The sequence below is a fragment of the Schistocerca piceifrons genome, chromosome 1 (genome assembly GCF_021461385.2).
Source record: "Schistocerca piceifrons isolate TAMUIC-IGC-003096 chromosome 1, iqSchPice1.1, whole genome shotgun sequence".
In the NCBI taxonomy this organism is placed as follows: Eukaryota; Metazoa; Arthropoda; class Insecta; order Orthoptera; family Acrididae; genus Schistocerca; species Schistocerca piceifrons.
In genome coordinates, this window is record NC_060138.1 from 321,348,033 (window position 1) to 321,368,160 (window position 20,128).

At 40.5% G+C, this 20,128-nt stretch overlaps 1 protein-coding gene across 1 annotated transcript in view; it reads left to right on the forward strand.

The window, feature by feature from the left end:
- The first annotated feature begins 342 nt into the window (after positions 1-342).
- The window catches only part of LOC124717333, a 63,888-nt gene continuing 44,102 nt past the window's right edge, over positions 343-20,128 (forward strand). The window contains exons 1-3 of the mRNA XM_047244200.1: positions 343-471; positions 7,064-7,144; positions 17,469-17,733. Coding sequence (XP_047100156.1) covers positions 343-471; positions 7,064-7,144; positions 17,469-17,733 — 475 coding nt within the window. The remainder of the gene's footprint in view (positions 472-7,063; positions 7,145-17,468; positions 17,734-20,128) is intronic.

The window sequence follows — 20,128 nt, forward strand, 5'->3', positions numbered from 1 at the left end:
TAGTCCTTGGTTGTATCTGTTACAGTTTACGGTTTAGGTGTGCAAATGCGAACAATACAAAGATGACACTGTTTCTGCTAGCGTAACTGACGTCACGCCCGCCCGTTTGAGCCGGCCGAAGTGGCCGTGCGGTTAAAGGCGCTGCAGTCTGGAACCGCGAGACCGCTACGGTCGCAGGTTCGATCCTGCCTCGGGCATGGATGTTTGTGATGTCCTTAGGATAGTTAGGTTTAACTAATTCTAAGTTCTAGGGGACTAATGACCTCAGCAGTTGAGTCCCATAGTGCTCAGAGCCGTTTGAACCATTTTTGAACCGCCCGTTTGACTTTTTGAAAGTTCCGGATGGCCGGGCCGGTCAGCGGTCAGCTGTTGTGGATGCCCAAGCGGCACCGGTGCCGTGAATATCAGCGTAAGAACCAGTGGCTAACCAGCAGCGGACGTGCCCCCACGGCCCAGGCTGCACCTGAGGCTGTGTGCACTCGAAATCTATGTCGCAAACAGGGCACAACTTTAACTTCGCTCCTGACTATACCTGAACCTTTCTGCACAAAAACTAGTGCGTCATGTCACACACTACTATAAAAGTGCCACATTATGTGCCTGCCCCCTGTATTCTGTAATATAGAAAGTAACATCATTCTGTAAATAATACATGAAAGCAAGTCAGCTATTTAGAAAAAGTGACAAGTATATATTCTACAAATAATCAACAAACAGAGAACGTGCTATTTAGTGTCTAATGGGAGTAGATCATCTAAGGAAATGCTTTACTTTCTGATCTCTGTGTGCTTAAACTACATTCTATTTCTTTGCAAGTTGGTTTCATAGTAATGATAATTGTCATAGTTTCACTCCAATATAAATTGCCGGGAAGAAATGCAACACCCACAAGAACAACGTCACCCTATTGAGAAGTGATGTCAGAGGTAGTTTATCATTATAGGAGTATATGATAACAAATTCAGACCAAATGTGACACACATCACAGTAAACGGAACCCAAACAGTCCATTCAGTTCACAGCGTATCCCTCTCTGCCAGCAACCAACGCATGTGGTGGTGGTGGTGGTTAGTGTTTAACGTCCCGTCGACAACGAGGTCATTAGAGACGGAGCGCAAGCTCGGGTTAGGGAAGGATTGGGAAGGAAATCGACCGTGCCCTTTCAAAGGAACCATCTCGGCATTCGCCTGAAACGATTTAGAGAAATCACGGAAAACCTAAATCAGGATGGCCGGAGACGGGATTGAACCGTCGTCCTCCCGAATGCGAGTCCAGTGTGCTAACCACTGCGCCACCTCGCTCGGTAACCAACGCATGTATTCTCGTACCCAAACTACCATAAAGATGCCGAATTGCATCTTGTCGTCATGCGATAGATTATCCCAAGCATCTTGCGCATATTCTTGCACTTTGGCAATGATTGATGCAGGTCCTGGAGATTGAGAACGTTTCCACTTCATCAAGTCCTGTACATGTTCAATCGTCGAGTGACCTGATGATTTTTAAGGCCAGGGCAGTTGTTGTACACCACGAGGAGCACTATGGATCATAGCAGCCCTATGTGGAAGTGAATTGCCCTGCTGAAAGAGAACATCATCTCCCTGTCGAAGGAATGGCAGGAGCCCGGGAATAACAGCCTGTGCAGTGTAGCAGGCGCTCCTTACTTTACTCTGCAGAAACACCAAATGTGACCAAGAGTTGTAACTCACGGCCACATAACATTGAAACTGGAATCAGTGTCTCGTGGGCGAATACACTGTGGAATTGGGAACTCGACAAGTATCCGCTATACGTGATTACATCCATCATTCACATACAGACAGAATTCACTCTCATTACAGAAGACAACCCTTCCTCTACACCAGAGTTACAAAGCCTGGTGCTGTCGTGGTGTCAATGGTTGCCTGGCCAGAGGAACACGTGATCTTAATCTTGCTGCGGATAGACGATTACCAGTGACGGTCACCAATGATGACTCAGCAAGTGCGTCACGTGCCCGCGTTTCGTACCTGGATGATGTTTCACCAGTCACTGCTCCTCGCAGAATGAATTGATTTAAATATGCATCCGTGCTCCGTGGATGATCAGAACCTAGTTTACAGGCGTGGAAATATTCTACACAACCCTGTTGAAAGCAATGACACACCACCGACATATTGCGACTAACATGTGCAGCAATCCGTCGATACGTCCATTCACCTTCCGACAGAACAACGACGTGTGGATGAACCTGTTCAGCATGAATACCTCCTCATCGGTGGGGCAGAGCTGTATCCTAGAATGAATCTTGCAAACACTGTTCACAGCTAAACTCAAGCGCAGTCGCTGCCTGAAGATTCACAACGGTGCACACAGAGGCCTCCTCAATGCCACGTGACCGCCAATGGCCGTGACAAATAAATCACTTCACCCTGGTGCAGCCAAGTTCAGTCCTTGAAGGTGTTGCTTTTTTTTAATGCGGTATATATTAGAGTGATACTATGCTGTTCTTCGATAATGAGTGGCCAACTTGCAAAGGAATTGTTAGAATGTAATTTAAGCACACATAAACTAGACAAGAAAGGATTTCCATCAGTGTTCATGATCTACTCCCATTTGACACTAAATAGCACAATTCCTGTCTATTGATTATTTGTACAATATAAAAATGCAGTTTTTTCTACATAGCTGTGTTGTTGTAATCTATTCTCTACAGAATGATGTGTCTTTCTATCTTCAAGATGCAGTCACTGCATTTCATGTAGTTTAATGCCTCTTTCAATTATATTACAGAAAGCTGTGTTATACATCTTTTGTCCACGCTATAATCACGAAAATGGAGGTACAACAAGTTAAATTTTCACGGAAACAACTGAAATTAGTTATTTTTACAGAATGAATAGCTCTATAATTTGGTGAAAGTATAAAGAATTTGAGATTGAGCCGAAGAATCTTTGGTCACAGGTTCCTCCGCCAGAAAATGAGAAAGAAAACACAAAAGGAAAATTATACTATAGAGTATAAAGCGTGGAAATGAAAAGAAAACACAGTCATAATTATATGTCCAGCAGAAGGAAGGAAGGAAGGAAAGAACAGTGGACTTTCACATACCGTCGAATGCGATGTCATTAGAGACGGACAACTGGCTTGGATTGTTTGGAGCATGGGAAATTAAATCGGCCGTGCCCTTTGAAAGGAAGAATTAGGGCATTTTTCTGGAACTATTTACAGAAATCAAGGAACATCTAAAAAATATGGCTGGACGTGGAGTTGAACCGTAGTCCTCCCGAGTGCAGTGTGGTAGTCACAGAGTACTAATTAGTTAAAAAAAATGTTCAAATGTGTGTAAAATCTTATGGGACTTAACTGCTAAGGTCATCAGTCCCTAAGCTTACACACTACTTAGCCTAAATTATCCTAAGGACAAACACACACACCCATGCCCGAGGGAGGACTCGAACCTCCGCCGGCACCACCCGCACAGTCCTTGACTCTAGCGCCCTAGACCGCACGGCTAATCCCGCGCGGTACTAATTAGTTGTCAAAGTACTGTTAACTTAATACCTGAATAAAAAATTAAAAAAAATAATATTTTTAACCAGTAATGACGTGTTATAGAGTACATAAAGTCAAATGTAAGATACGTTCTACTCGCCAGTTATAACTGAATATACGTATATTTGAGACAATTGGCATTTGAGAGACTGAACACTAACGACACTTCATTTAGCAAATGATTTTTATTTAACGTTTTGATGATATATTGCTGTTGTTGGTTTTAATTGTAGTACAACATTTTTTTACTGTAGGGTATATTGAGAGTGTCACAGACTCTCTTCGCAGGTGGTGTACACGAGACTTGAAATGTCCACTTGTATTTCGTGTAGCATGAACCCTTTGGGATCCGTTGCTGGTAAAATGAAAGCTTCATGGTGTTAGGTCATTAGAATGTCCACACTACAAAAAAGGGGAAATGTCATCATTCAGAACAATGAATTATAATAAATTTGTAGTAAATTAACGAATATACACGTAAATAATGATCAAAATTGCTAGTAACTGAAGTATTCTGCTGCTATAAATCAACGAAAATTTTTGCCTTCAGTTCATTTGATTTGGTCTCTTTTATGGGCCCACAAAGGAACACAAACACAGAATGATGTGTATTTTACGCAGTGTTTTTGAATTCATCTGCAAGTACAGCCAGTTCATTACATCTAAATATGATTTACGTATCGTCAGAGATACTATAGAACAAGCAAATAATTTTCAGAATAGCTCATACCTCCCTCTGTACTTAGTTGTAATTCTCCAATCAATCGTGACAACTTCTCGTGTCTGTGTAATGAACAAGACTGCGAAAAGCAAGTCGCTGTAGTGTTACCAGAAACATTGAGGATATCGCAGCACATGTCAGAGACGGTGGTAACTTCGTGTATATTCTGCACCTACACCTACTGGCGCTCAAGAACAGTCAATCTTGTACTTATTGGTGGCGTTTTGTTATGATGCGAATTCGCGACTCACGGAATTAAGGGTGTTAAAATTGCAAACAATTAATAACTGAATTAGCTCCAATGGAGTCAGAGATGATAAGTAACACTACATGGGTAAATGAAAAGAAAATTGCAGTCATTAGATACAGAATGAACCAAAACTGTAAACTAAGGAATGAAACAGCAGATGAGGTGGAGAGATAAATGAAAAAAATGTAGACTAATTGAAAGGGGACGGGAGAAGGTAAAGGCATGAAATGAGATGAGGATTGGCGAATGAATGAGAAGCCAATGTTCACGAAATCAACCGGTTGCAGTCCTCGGAGAGACAAGTCGTCTCTTTCTCTTCTCTCTCTCTCTGTCTCTCCTAACGATTTTCCGACATTATTCCATAGCAGATAGACATCTAATAAGAACCTCTTCACTGGCTAGTGGTTTTTTCGTCAACTTAACGGCGCGCCCAACTGTTGTACGAACTTTGACAATAGTCACATTTTGCCTTTTACTCCTCGTGTACTGTTTCGGACTTCCCTCGGATCTCTATAACTTCTAACAACCATACTTCCACTGGCACACCATTAGGCAGTTAAGAGGAGTGCTCCTGTATCTGTTACCGTTAGGTGCGATCAACACGCACGGGTTACGGATACGCTTCGTGAGCTCAAATGGAAATCAGTGGAAGGAAGACGATGTTCTTTTCCCGAAAAACTATGGAGAAAATTTAGAAAACCGGTATCTGTGTTTGGTTGCAGAACTATTCTTCTGCCGCCAACGTATATGTCGCGTAAGGACAACACAAGAGCAATTAGGGCTCGTACGAGGCTCATAGACAGTCGTATTTCAAGTTATCCTATGCACCGTATCGCGGGTTTCGGAGTATGTACGCAGATTTAGATATCGGTGCTCATAGCATGTAACATTCCCTGATCTCTAAGGCCTAGCGCCATCAGGCTCAAACGCAGAATAACTTTTTAAAAAGTTTTCAGTTGTTAAATAAATAATAACACAAGACGCAAAAGTGACTGTTGGTTATATTTCAGTGTTAACATTTATCTTTCATAACATACAAAATTATTAACTTACTGCCGTATTACATCACTCTAACTCAACGTCTCGAAGTATATCAAAAGTTCTAGAAGTAGATATTGCACCATATCCAGTTATTCACTCCATAATCAGATACTTTAAAAATCTGCAGCAATATAAAGACACTAATACCAGTAATGGAACAGATGATATAAAACAACCTCGCTTTCCCCAAAAGTGTGTCCAGTGCGGAAACCATACTCTACATTTGTCCAAATCGCGATATGAGATTGAGTCGTAGATATAAAAGTAAAGTAATTTCTGGTGCGGGAGCCCGTGGCCGGGCTATTGCCAGACTTCAGGCAGAGTGTATGCTTTCTTCGCCGTGACAATATGAGGGGGATGGTAGCGAACCCATCACCATGGCCGCCTTTCTCTCCCAGGAAAGAACGCCATTTCTCATTTAATAGTAGACTCAGTGGATCTGGGGCGTCCTGGAGGGACTGGAACGAGGAAGACGAGGAATCCCCGCTCCTAACCGGCACTGAAACCGGAAACCGCCAGAGGCGGTGACTTGCCCTGTGTCCACTAGACCACCACAGCCACGGATCCTCGTTATGATACAATCCCAAGAACATTTTGTACGTTGGTTGTTGTGATACGAATTTCAGTACTCCCATGAGGAGAGAATAGACAAGCCCTGAAGTTTTAAGATATGGAGTAAATCTGACAGATGGCAGACTGAAATCGGAAATGCAATGCGATACGTAATGCTTAACGGAACAGTCACACACAAAAGTAATGGATCGTTAAGATACTGAGCAAGAATTGACTAAGTGTTTGCTTCCTACTTTGAGCAAGAATTGACTAAGTGTTTGCTTCCTACTTTCAGCAAGAACTGACTAAGTGTTTGCTTCCTACTTACAGCGTCCAGCATTGCATTTGAGGCTATCCCTTCAAATTTGCGATCTTTGATTCTAAGCATGAAAGAATAGTTGAACCACCAAAACCTGTGATTACGATTTCCATGTAGCATCTCTATAAGGTGCCCAATCACTCCGCGGCTCATTCCGTAAGCACTGATCGCCTTAACGGCAGTTGCCGACCGACCTTTCTGTATCTGAAAACTAATTTCGTGCCAAGAGACAATACTTATTTCTAATGTTTTGCAATTGTAAACTTAAGTCAGTGACTGGTCTCTGATGCACCTGAATATTCGTCGGCCATGATTTGATTCAAAAAATTAGAGGAATATAGTCGTGTAGCAGTGTATCACGATTAGTAATAAATAGTCGAGAAAGAAAGATGATAGCAGGACGACAGAACTGATTTAGAAACCCACATACGTCATCAAAGCAAAAGAAACAAGAGTGAATTTCGCAACAACCAAGCTGAATGCTAAGTTCTCAGCACATAACTTTAAATACGACAAAACTCTTTCATATTTCAGGAGAGGGTGATAACTTCGAACATACATCTCAGTGGATTGAAAAGAGAACATTTGTCATCATACTCAGCTCTCATTTAATCAAAATTCAATAACCTATGTGTTTCTTTTTCAGTATGTCGAAGAATACAGCTACAATCCTGAATGTGTAGTAATTGCTAATACAGCGTGCAGAAATTTAGCAGACCGTCCAGAAGTAAGCAAATCAGTTCATTTAGACTTAACTGCAGCAAATAACTGAAACGATCTTACCTAATTGCTTAATCATTTTAGAAGCTTCGTATCAGATCATATCGACTACAGACCTACCCAGTCTTCCTCAGGAAGTGGAAATAGAACTGGACGAGATGCATCAGCAGAATTGCGAAAGCTTCTTCGAACATGGAAGACCTCGTGGCTTCCAAACTGCGAGTTCCATTGGCTAATAGAGAAACCTACCACCCACATATGAGGAACAGCCTCAGTGGACAAGCAAAGATGTTCTGCAAAGATCTTATTTCCATCAATAGAAGCCCAGTATAACAGAGATATACAAAGTATTGCAAATAGAATTTTTGCAATATACTAAGAATAAAATATAGTGGGAGAAAATGAAATCGACATATGATTAGACAATTTCATCATCCCCTCCTTGGTAAATTAAACAGATTTGTCTTGTGCTCAGGAGGAGACCACCAGATGTCATTGCAAACAGGTAGGTGACGTCGTCATGCATTTAAAAAAGATTAAGTTATTTAACAAAATTAATTAAAGTGATTTTTAAATGAGAATGAATGTAACCTGATGAAAAAGACCTTTTGCTTGACATTAGATAATACTAAGTCATAAAATCCCAAAAATTCCGATTTTATTGCTTAAATATACTAACTGATTATCACCATGGCAAAACCATCAGGTCTGTTAAGTACAAAACCGAAGCTATGTTCATATTTTGTATGCAAAAGGGATTAAGATTGATTAACTTCGACAATACAAAAAATAACTAGACAAATTGAGCTATGAAAAAGTATGATGCTTAATCTAAATAATATTCAAAGATATAATCATTTGAGATATCCTTCACCTGTTCATGATGAATAAAAATGTGAATTTAAGGTGTAAACTAATAACAGAAATCATTCGTTTTCATGGGTAAAATGAATTGCGAAAGGTATAGATACAACATCCCATATACAAATGTTAAGTAAAAACATTAAAATTAAATCAAATAGTAATAATGCTAGATATTCTGTTGTGTAAATGCTTTATTTACGTACATGTGGTTTTTAGAAATAATATTCTGTTGTACTAAAAGAATTAAACAGGAGGAGCTCTCAAAAACATTTATTTAAAAAATGTTTTCAGCTCAAGAATATAAACATTTTGGAGTGATACAATGTTATGTTAGCACAAGAAGTCGCTCAGTAAACAGTGGCGCAAGTATGTGTAAATATATTGGCAAAAGTAATGTAATAACATGGAATTTTGTCCTATGACACTGGCTGTCAAGTATCTTAAACGGTTCTTAAGCATCTTCACTACCAGTAATTCATCATAAGATTCTGCATTTAAAATATATTTTTGACTATATTTTTCAAAATATTTCAGATTTCACTACTGTAAATGTCAGCTGAATTATATTTCATACGTGAGTTTTCCATAAAATTATTGAAAAATCTTTTAATACAGGAAAAGCATGTTGTTATTGGTGCACTGAACTGTCAGAATGTTTGAAAAGAGGATAGATTCTTTTGTCACAGTGTAACACACAGTAAAACAAAGGTATATTCCCAAAAGTTTTATATCACAAAAAATTGTTAGTTCTTGTGCTACAGGCTGAAGAATGTGACATTTGATACATCTGCTTGACGTATAGTACTAGTTGTCCATGTTGTTGAATTTGAGACAGTCTGTGACATGTTTCTGGTACAACTGACTTGTTGAAGTTTATGGAGGGATTCAAGACCTCATCCTCTAAGGTCATATCAATGACATGACTACTACTTCATCTGGGCAACCATGTGTTTGGTATGTGATGAGTTCCATTCTGCTTGGAAAACACATTGCCCTCTGTGCTCCCTGATAGGCTTAGGCATCTGTGGCCTCAGCCAACAGCTGATCAGACAGCCTGTGCATTATGTTTAGTGTCTCAGCCTGAGTGACATCAACCATGCCATGGTTTGACACATGGAAGTATACAAAGAAAATTAATTGATGATACACACATATTCAGCAATTACACATATCACCTACAAAGTTGAAAGTCATGCATTATAACAGATGGTTAGTCTACTCCTTTACAGCATTTTCAAATGTTTTCAGATTATAACAATAAACGTAAGTTTTACTGTACATGCTTTCGCTAGTACCCAAATTACGTTGTATCATAACATATAATTCTGACATTACAGCAAAAATAAAATAAATAACATCCATAACAGGTACAAAGTTACCATCTTATATAGAAACAGTAGATAAAATTCATGTTATTAATGGTCTGGCATGGATGCATGAATTGGTTCAAAAATGGTTCAGATGACTCTAAGGACTATGGAACTTAACATCTGAGGTCATTAGCCCCCTAGACGTAGGACTACTTAAACCTAACTAACCTAAGGACATCACACACATCCTTACCTGAGGCAGGATTCGAACCTGCGACTGTAGTAGCAGCGCGGTTCCGGACTGAAACGCCTAGAACCGCTCGGCCACAGCGGCCGGCCATGAATTGGTTCATTATCCTTCATCCCACTACACATAGCTCATTACAGACACACAGTGTGTAAATTAATCATCACTTCTACTTTAATGATACACGGATATAAAGTTTTACTGGTACTAGGTAACTCGAGCACCATCTATAGCCTATTTATCCTAATTCATTGGGCTCCTTTTCTGTGAATTCTTCCTCGGCAGTAGAATAACATGAACTCTCAGTCAGATTCCCACTACATCATCATAAATTAGACGTGATCTGGTCAGAATTCCACATATTACCTCTTTCAACTTTAAATTAACGAATTTCTGACTACAATGAAAACTAGGCTAATAAACATTTTACATAGTTAACTACTGTGGTACTCCAATTCTTCTCTGTTTCCTGAAGGGACAACCAGTATTTGACTTTTTTTTCTATGAAGTATTATCAACGAAGACAATGAGTCACAGCACAATATTCATTACCAAAACATAAAATTTTGTATAAATAAGAAAAAATATCATATATACATGTAATCATAACCACACATGGAAATTACACTATTTATTATCTTAACAATGGTCAACCTTACTTATCTGTCTTTAGAATTCACTCATTTTCTACTTATACTTCACAATTAAATTTCTTCCTGAGTCTCAAATCAGTACTTCTTATTATTACTCTCTTTTTCTATGTTTTTAATACTTTCTTTTTTTTATCTCCATATTCTTCCATCTGTAAGATGATCGATATGCTGGCAAGAATTCGGTCAAGTTAAAGTTTAAGATGTTGAAGGGAAGATTTCGCCGAGTTGAGCTTGACTGGTGCAGACAGCAAAGGAATGGGGGCCTTAGAGGATGGTCTTGTGCTCGCTGACAACAGGTCAGCCAGAGGCAACTAATACACATTTTTTTCGCTGTACCTGGCTGCCAGGATGGGCTTCTGGCTGGCAACATGAAAGAAACAGTGTAGCAAAAGTGTATACTGCTGGTGTTAGCCACTTGTTGGAATATGGCGCGATTTGAACATTCTTAATTCTGTTATAATTCGATGGTTCGTCATAGCACAAATACAAACATACCTGTGTAATCTTGGGACTGACATACATGTATTGGAATATTAATATTGTGTATATCTAAAAATCTATGAGAATTAGACGTCCACAGCAAACGAATATTGTCATGCTAATGAATGAAATTAATAAATGCTTCATGCCACATGACAGCCATATAAAGAAGGTGAGGGATGATAGCCTAATACTATGGCTACCATTCCCCAACGTCTCATACTAATATTATTTTATATATTGAAATATTACTAATTTTATATCTTTATTAGTGAAAAGTGTCAGATCACTGAATCCACCAAAGTCGCATAATCAATGAATGCAACATGGCAAGTCTCACATTGTACTGTACGTTACAATATTGTGTTTTCGAAGACATCATTAAATTATTAATATCTAATTTATTTAACAAATTGAAGTCTTGCTAATATTTAAAAAAACTCTAACTTATAGATGGAAAATTAATCAGATAGTGTTATGATGACAATAGAATGAGTGTGAGACGACATTTCAGTTGAGCAGTCCAAGATCAGTTATTTATATATTCTAAATGGTTTGTCTTGATCATTTATTATAAGGGCGAAAATTCTAGTTACTTTACAAAGTATTTGCTGTAAACTTTGATAAATTACATGCAAATGTTTGAGTAACCTGATGGCAGGATTGCAGATAAACTACGATACTGCTGTGGAGTCTACCGCTGGGCATGAAAACAGATGTGCAAAACGCTACCTTATGACCATATTGAGTCATATTTCTTAGTAGGGTCGCGCAAGTATCAATCCCAAAAGATACGTCACACATCTTAAATTCATTCGACACAATTCCAGAAGTTTCTCTGGAACTCCTCAATCATAATGATATGGTAACTTCGAGAAGCGTTACATGGCAGTGATAAATTATGCAAAAGTTATCATCGTCCTTAAGTTTTCCACAGCAGTGAAGCTTCCCTTACTAATAACTGAATCAAAAAGTGGAACAAAGTAAATAGCAATTCCATAATATTCCTCAGTCAGGAAAATGCAATTATAATGAACTAAAATTCACACATGAAAATGCACACCCAGATGACATAGTATATAGTATATAAGCGAAAAAAAAATCAGAACTGCAGAAAATTGCAACTCTCAGGGCACATAACTGCTACTTCAACACTTTGTAAAGTATGTATCTTATAAGCATCAAATAATTCAATAAGAAAATAGCATTATCTCACCCTGCTACGGTCTCACGGTAAGCTCTCATTCATTAAATTCTCTACTTGCATGTACTTTAAAACAAAAGATAATGTTCCACTGTACATTTAAACATGAACAAAGAAGTCTCGATCACACCCCTATCTTCTTCAAAGGCGTTGGTTATCGATGTTAAACACTTATTTTATAACATATGGTGGCCGAACTCGGCACCAGTTCTCGTTGTGAGTCACACAGTTAGTTGAGGGAGCTCTTTTAGATGGCATAACACTGGATTTTGAGCATTTCGCTTTCCTATTGTCGCTATATTACAGTTTGTTTGTTGAACTGCAACGGTTTTGCTCGGTTTAGTTGGTGTATGTTCCGAAGATCAAATCTGGCACGTATATACTACTTTTATTTTCAAGGAAGTGTTTTTACATATAAATTTAGTTCATGGTTATGAACTTACGCGCAATAGTTATGTGAAACAAGTTTATTTGATTCATATTTTTATTACTTTTATCTCGGTTAGCGTTGCCAACCATCGCGCAGTTGGGGTACACCTTTCCTCAAACACGGCTAGGAGGATCTTCCATCAGACTCAGACAGTGAAATAACTTTGTATCAAGACCATGACAGTGACTCTTCATACGTTCGCGACTGTTCTAAAATTGTATTAGCATGTTCCAAAGAAAGTAGGAATTAATCAGATGATAATTTACTGAAACATAATCGTCACATGTAGCTCAGTGAAGCAGTACATGAGAGACAAACCTGTGAAAAGAGGCTATAAAATATGGATGTACCTGATGGATCCGCATTTAATTTGAAGTTCCTAATTTATACTGGAAAATTAGGTAAAAAGAAGCCTGAAACGAGACTGGGAACATGGGTAGAGACAGATTTATATCAAAAACTTTATGGTAAATATTATATTGTTTTTCTGGATAATTTCTTCAAATTTTGTAATCTATTCGTCCTACCAAAAGTCCAGGAAATGTTTGCAGTTGGAACTGCGAACCCTACAAGTAAATTCCTCCCAGAACTAAAGGAAGATAAAAGGATGATATGAGGGGACTTTTACAGCAGAGTTAGCATTTTACAACCTAGCTGTGACCCCGATCTTCACTATGAGTGATACAAGTCATACCAAAAGTTCAAATAGGAAGGATAAATCTGGATGAACTACTCTAGTGGCCTGCCCCCGTGTGCTGAGTTACTGTAATAGAAGCATGAATTTTGTTTCCAATTTGATCGTCTAATGAGAAATTATAGTTGTGATCGAAAAGTAAAAAATGGTGGGATAGGCTTCTCTTTCACTGTACTGATGTGGGTAGTGAATGCATTTAGCACCCACAAAAAGTCTGAGATGGAGCAAATAACGAATAAAGACTTCCCAAGAAAAATGTACGAGTAAAAATGACTGCATGCTAAGATGATTGTTCACAGCAGTGATATAAGTCAGAAATGGAAGAGCATAACTCTCAATAAACATAAACCACACATGTGAACGAACAAATCAGTTGGGAGATAGTGTATATCAGCCAGAAAGGCTACATCTAGAAGAAGTGCAGTATGCAGCACACGTGCTATTCCTGTTAAAACATTGCGGATGTGTTCAACATGTAATGTGACTCTTGAGGCGTAGCGCCTAACATCGCAAATGCAGTGAACAGCCGCGCAGTATAGTTAGGCGCAGGAGACGTGGCGTCAGATTCAGTCTGGTAGACGCCACTAGCTGGCGGACACTGAGTTGCTGTCAGAATATTATCATTCTTATGTACAGTTCTGTTTGCTTAATTTTCTAATTGTTTATTAATTACTATTATAATTATGCTTAGTTACGAGAGTGGGTGAAGTTGTGAATGCGAAATAATGTTTTATGTAAAGTAACTGGTACCGTGAGCAATGTTCGAGAATGACTTGTTTGTTAGTCATTCGTACTGGGAAATTTGTTACAAACTATTTCGTACTGGGGAAATGAGATAATGATTTCGGTAAGTCTTTTTGTTAGCAGAGAGTTAATTTTATATTTGTGGGATTTCAAAATTTATCTATGTTCATTTACTGTTCTGTTTCAGTGACAGTTTTGATTGGTTCTGAATATATGCGAGGATTTGAGCTGCTTTGAAGTTGCTTTCCCATTGGCTGTGAAGTTTCTCTGCCATGTAGCTTACTGGTTCGTATTTTGGTAACTAGAAATGTATTTTTTGTAGAGAGAAGGGTAGAATTGGAGCTTGTATCTCGTAGTGACCATACCTACGATATGCGTTCCAATGAAAATTGTTAATATTGTGATATTTCGGTACCAAAATGTTTGAGAAGTGGCGTAAAGTGTGAAATTCAAAACTTTTGGTTACTTTTAAATAACTATCATAAATTTCGCGTGGCATGTTGCTTACTCGCGAACTTGAACATTTTGTTACGAAAGACTGATTATAGCAACATTACTTTCATTTAACTATTCCTTCCACCGACAAAACAATTTTTAGTGGTTACGAGATGTACAGTGCTTTTTTCTATAGCTTTTCCCGGCTGAGAACTGCCTTTCAGTGGGAAGAGATTCACAGCAAGGTAAGTGGAACTTTGCAACGCACCGCGCCGCCTCACCCTTTGTCTAAGAGAACACAATGCTTGCTTTCAGATATTTCAACCACAGCAACAGCACATTTGTAAGCTGGCTGTGTAAATAATTTCCTAAGGAATCTGATTAATCAACTTCTCAAAATTCGTGAAGAAATAAATAACTAATGTGCATTATGGGCCGCGGTCAACAGAAGTATTTATAATTTTGAAAAATCACATGTTTTACTTTAAATAAAGTTTCTACCCCGCAAAGAAATATTCCAAAATATTCCAGTAATTATTCACATGCTATTACTTACGTTCACAGAATAATTGTGGCAAGTAATATCTAATAGCCTTTACTCCTCTTTTAAGGCAGCATGAAAATGAATTCGCCCCACAGCATTTCACCGGAGTAGTACTACCTAACCAAAAAGTTCTCTCATCTGAAATGTACGTAAAATTCCAAGCTATTCAGTCAGTTTGACCGGCTATGGTTCCCACAACACCATAACAGGTAACACTTAGGAACTCATACGATTCTACAGAAAGAACAGTATATCTTCCAAAATGAATTTATTGTAGGTTGCTTTCGAGGCTCATTTGTAGGTGAAGGAGGTGATAGACTACGTTTCGTTACTAGAAAAATGCAATGAGGCTACAAGGAAGATTGCTTACAAAACGCTCTTGAACCCATCTTAGATATTAGTGAAATGTATAGGACCGATATCAAATTGCACTAACAGTTTGAGAAAACACTACTGAGCGAGGGGTGTAGAAATATACTACAACCACCTACGTATCGGTCCCGTAGCGACCGCGAAGAAAAGATAACACTAATTACAATGAGCTCAGACACAGAGAAGAAATCACATTTCCAGTACTCAAGACTCCAAACGGAACGGAATAAAACTTTAGTTCGTGGAACAATGGGACGTGTCCTCTGCCATGCACTTCACAGGAGTTCGAAGAATGTAAGTGCAATTGCAGAGACACAGCTTGGACACACATACGCGAACACTGCGAGAAATGCTTGCTTGAACATGAACGAAGATGCTAGCCAAGCCTGAAGCTTGCACTGTTATATCTGACCACGAATGTCACCTGTGCTTTGTTCTCATTATATTGCAAGTGTCAGCCATGTTCAGAACTGTGTTCTCTGTAGTTGTGAGTGTGTTAAGTCGTAGCTAGGCGAATGTGAATGTGGACGAATTGCTGGAGCTCGTATGATAGATGCTTCCGTAAAGAAGGCAGCGATAGTGTTTCGTGTTCCAAGACACATTGTATCGAAGGTTGATAGCGGATACAGAAAGCAGAAGAACATCGTACTCTATGTCACAATGTTGAGTGATCATGACGGATGATGACTGCATAGGATTGTGACGAAAAATATGAAGACGCCAGATGAAAAAGTCTCTGCAGAACCGAATGTTGCACTCGCGAACCCTGCGAGCTTCAAAATAAAATAAAGAGAGCTTCATAGGCTGTTAATCGCAGAGTGACCTTGAATTCCAAAGTCATTCATCAGTGATGCAAGTGCCCGTAACAGAAAAACGTGGTGCCGAAGCCATGAAACCTGGACTTGGAGAAACGGGAGGCAGTCACTTGCCGGTTGAGCCTGTTTCACACTATTTTCTAACTTGTGGTGTGGTTTGTGTCCCAAGAGTGAAACATGGTGGGGGATCGGTGATAATTTGGGCAGGCAGCTATATCATGGTATTCCATCGGCCCCATGATTACTACCAATGATTTGGACCTCCGTGCCTTAATCTGTAAAAACGGAACCCTTATAGAATCGCTTTGTTGTTCGTCTCTATCTGTTTGTCTGTCTGACTGTTAAGAACCCTTTTTCTCGTGAGCAAGTGGAAATTTATGTCAGATATCAAGGTCTGTAGCACCTTGGCAATGTAAAATATTTAGCTTCTAAGGCTATGCAATCAAAAGATACGTCCATTTATGCACACACGTTGATACTCGAAAATTCACTCACCAGAATCTACAGGTTTTTTTCCGTTCTCCTACACTCTTGAAATTTGGCAAGAGGCAACGTTTCATAGTAGAAGTAAAGTAAAAAGGCTGAAGCTTGTTAAATTATAATTATATGACATAAAAATATCTTTTGCCGTATGAACGTACATTGCATTCATCACCCGTCAAAAGCATAGTGGACAAGCATTACTGCACGCAAATATCAAACGTATGTTGTAGTAATATTTTAGTAAGTAAATAAGAAATGTTTTATTAATCCTTTCTCTCTACATATATTAACTGAAGTCATCGGTTTGTTTGTTTTTGTATGTCCGAAGTGGTATGAGGAACTACCGCAGAAATTTTCGTACGGTCTTGGAATTCCCTAAACCGCTATCTATCCAGTATCGACATCGATAACAGGCAAAAATTGTTGAGATTCTCGAGATGCATGAAGTATCTACGTGCACAATTACATTCGTACGGAACCATCAGTGCGCAAGTCGTACTGCACTTGGCCAATTTTTGCTGATCATGTCACCACCGTGTTACAAATTTTGTTCGTCAGTGGGGACGCTGTGTTCTGGGACGACAGGGCTCCCGTTCAGACAGCTCCCATTGTCCAGGATTGGTTCTGTGAGGACGAAGATGAATTGTGGCATCTCCCATGGCGACAACAGTCACCAAAACTCAATATTATTGAACCTCTGTAGTCTACTTTGGAGAGAAGGAAGCGTGAATGCTATTTATCTCCATATTCGTTACCTGAACTTGCCACTATTTTGCAGTAAACCACACAGGACCTCTATTTTTCGATTCCGAGACAACTGGAAGCTGTTTTGAATGCTAAAAGCTTTCCTACTCATCGTTAGCCATGGCAGTGTGTTGTGGTCTTGGTGTTTCCATGTTTCTTGTCCACCCCCTGTATTATGTTGTACTGTCTAAGGTAAAAGAAGTGTACCGCCGTTAGATTGGCTAGGTACTCGGCCGCCTTCATTTCGCGGAAGCGGTAGCCACATGAGGGTCAGGATCATAGAGACAGCCTTAGGGCTGCGTCTGGCGGCAGCACCGTTCGCTGCTGGAAGATGTTGAAGCGGATCCGCTGCATCGGCGACAATGGCGACTGGAGCCGCCGCCGGGGCATCGCCCGCGCCCCACCCACCCGCTGAGACCGAGGCGGCCGCAGCGCCGGCAGCGGCAGCGGCAGCGGCGGCGGCGCTCTATAAAAGACACGCCGGCCGACTCGGCGGCACTCCACTCCGCTGCGGACGCCATCCAGAAGCCACTACCAGTATCCGGCGCAGCTGGCCGCTCTCCAATCACACAAACAGGTGAGTGCGGCGCCATTCACATCTTTGACTGTCGCTCTGTCACTACGGTTACATGCGAAAGGCCTTCCGGGAGACGAAAACCGAATTACGGAAACCGTCGTGTTATGTGTTATGGCCTGGTGCGGTTTTGCTAGACCAGGGCACTACAGCGTCTAGAAAACGGTTGTCCCAGTTTCTACTTCAGTGAGTGGCTCGCTGTTTCCCTTCTTTTAAGTACGCCGATGTGGCAAAATTCATGGAATACCCCCTTCGTGTCGGACCTCCTTTTGTCCGGCGTAGTGCAGTAACTCGACGTGACATGGACTCAACAAGTCGTAAGTCCCCTGCGGAAATACTGAGCCATGCTGCCTCTATAGCCAAGCACAATTCCGAAAGCGTTGCCGGTGCACGATTTTTGCACAAACTGACCTTTCACTTACGTCCCTTAAATGTTCAGTGACTCATGTCGGTCGATCTGGTTGGTCAAATCATCCTCTGGGACTGTCCAGAATTTTCTTCAAACCAGTCACGAATACTTGTGGCCTGGTGACATGGCGTACCGTTGTTTGGAAACAGGAAGTACACGAATGGCTGAAAACAGGTAGCTGAACGTAACCATTTACAGTCAATGATCGGTTCACCTGGAACAGAGGACCCAGTCCGTTCCACGTAAACACAGCCCACACCATTATGGAGCCACCAACAGCTTGCGTAGAGCCTCGTTGATAACTTGGGTCCATGACTTCGTGGGGTCTGCGCCACACTCGGACCCTGCCATTAGCTTTCGTCAACTGAAATCGGGACTATCGGACAGGTGACAGTTTTCCAATCGCCTATGGTCCAACCAATGCGGTCGAAAGCCTTGGAGAGGCGCTGCACACGATGTGCTGTTAGAAAAGGCACTCGCGTCGGTGGTGTACTCCTGTACCTCATTAACGTCACATTTTGCCGCACTGTCCTAACGGATACGTCCATCATACGTCTCACATTGATTTGTGCGGTTATTTCACACAGTGTTGCTTGTCTGTTAGCACTGACGACTCAAACTCCGCTGCTCGCGGTCGTTAATTGGAGAACGTTGGCGACTGCGTTGTCCGCTGTGAGAGGAATGGCAGAAATTTGGTATTCTCAGCACACTCTTGACACTGTGGACCTCTGAATTCCCCAGCGATTTCCTAAGTGGAATGTCTAATGTATGTAGCTCCAAATACCATTCCGCGTTCAAAGTCTGTTGATTTCCGCCGTGTGGCCATAATCACGTCGAAAACCTTTTCACATGAAATCACTTGAGTACCTTTTATACCTTCTCTACGCGATGCTATAGACATCTGTGTATTTACATATCGCTGTTCAAAATGGTTCAAATGGCTCTGAGCACTATGGGACTTAACATCTATGGTCATCAGTCCCCTAGAACTTAGAACTACTTAAACCTAACTAACCTAAGGACATCACACAACACCCAGCCATCACGAGGCAGAGAAAATCCATGACCCCGCCGGGAATCGAACCCGGGAACCCGGGCGTGGGAAGCGAGAACGCTACCGCACGACCACGAGATGCGGGCACATATCGCTGTCCCATCACTTTGGTCACCTCAGTGTGTTATACGTAGACAGCTTCATGATCGGTCTAATGTTTCCACTTCTCCATCACTGAACGAAGGGTCCCTCCGTCAGGATTAGCTGAGAAATTTTGAAAACAGCATGTAACATGGCAACCCAAGCAGGTTTCAGAAACTAATGTCCGTTTACATAGGGTAGAAAATCTGTTGTGGAAGAGGAAAACAGGCAACTAGAACCGGATATCAAGAATCGATTTGAGAGTGTTTGAATCACCAACCAGGAGCGGTATTGGGAAGTCGGTTTACGAAATCCGATTCTGGGAGCCCGATTTAACATAGTATCTGGCGGATAATTCATACCTTACCTTAATCCTAAAGGAGACCTCGGAGTTGGAGTATTAATCGCAGTAATTCCTAGAGCGCTAAACCCTAGACTGCAGTACAGTGAAGAATCGTAAGAGTTTGACGGTCTATTGACGTCGAAGTAACTACAGACGGGATAGAAGCACACTTATGGTGCACCCGACCCATCCGTTAAGTGCTGCAGTTGATAACTGTTGGCGTAATGAATGATAAGAAGTGAACATGACGAATAGTGATTCGGTAGCAAATCAGAATGATCGTTGGCAATTTTCTATTGTTTGTAAATGAAGAGCTCATATTTTGTTTTAATACGTTAGAATTTAACCACAACGGTGGCATTTTCGGCAAAATCTGAAATAAGACGTGCAAGTACGTTATTACAATTACGTACGTGTATCTCGGGGTACTTTACACTCACTTTATTACTAGAATCGTATTGTCCCGATCACCGTCGTTACATTCCCCAACTTAAAACGAAACTATCAGATT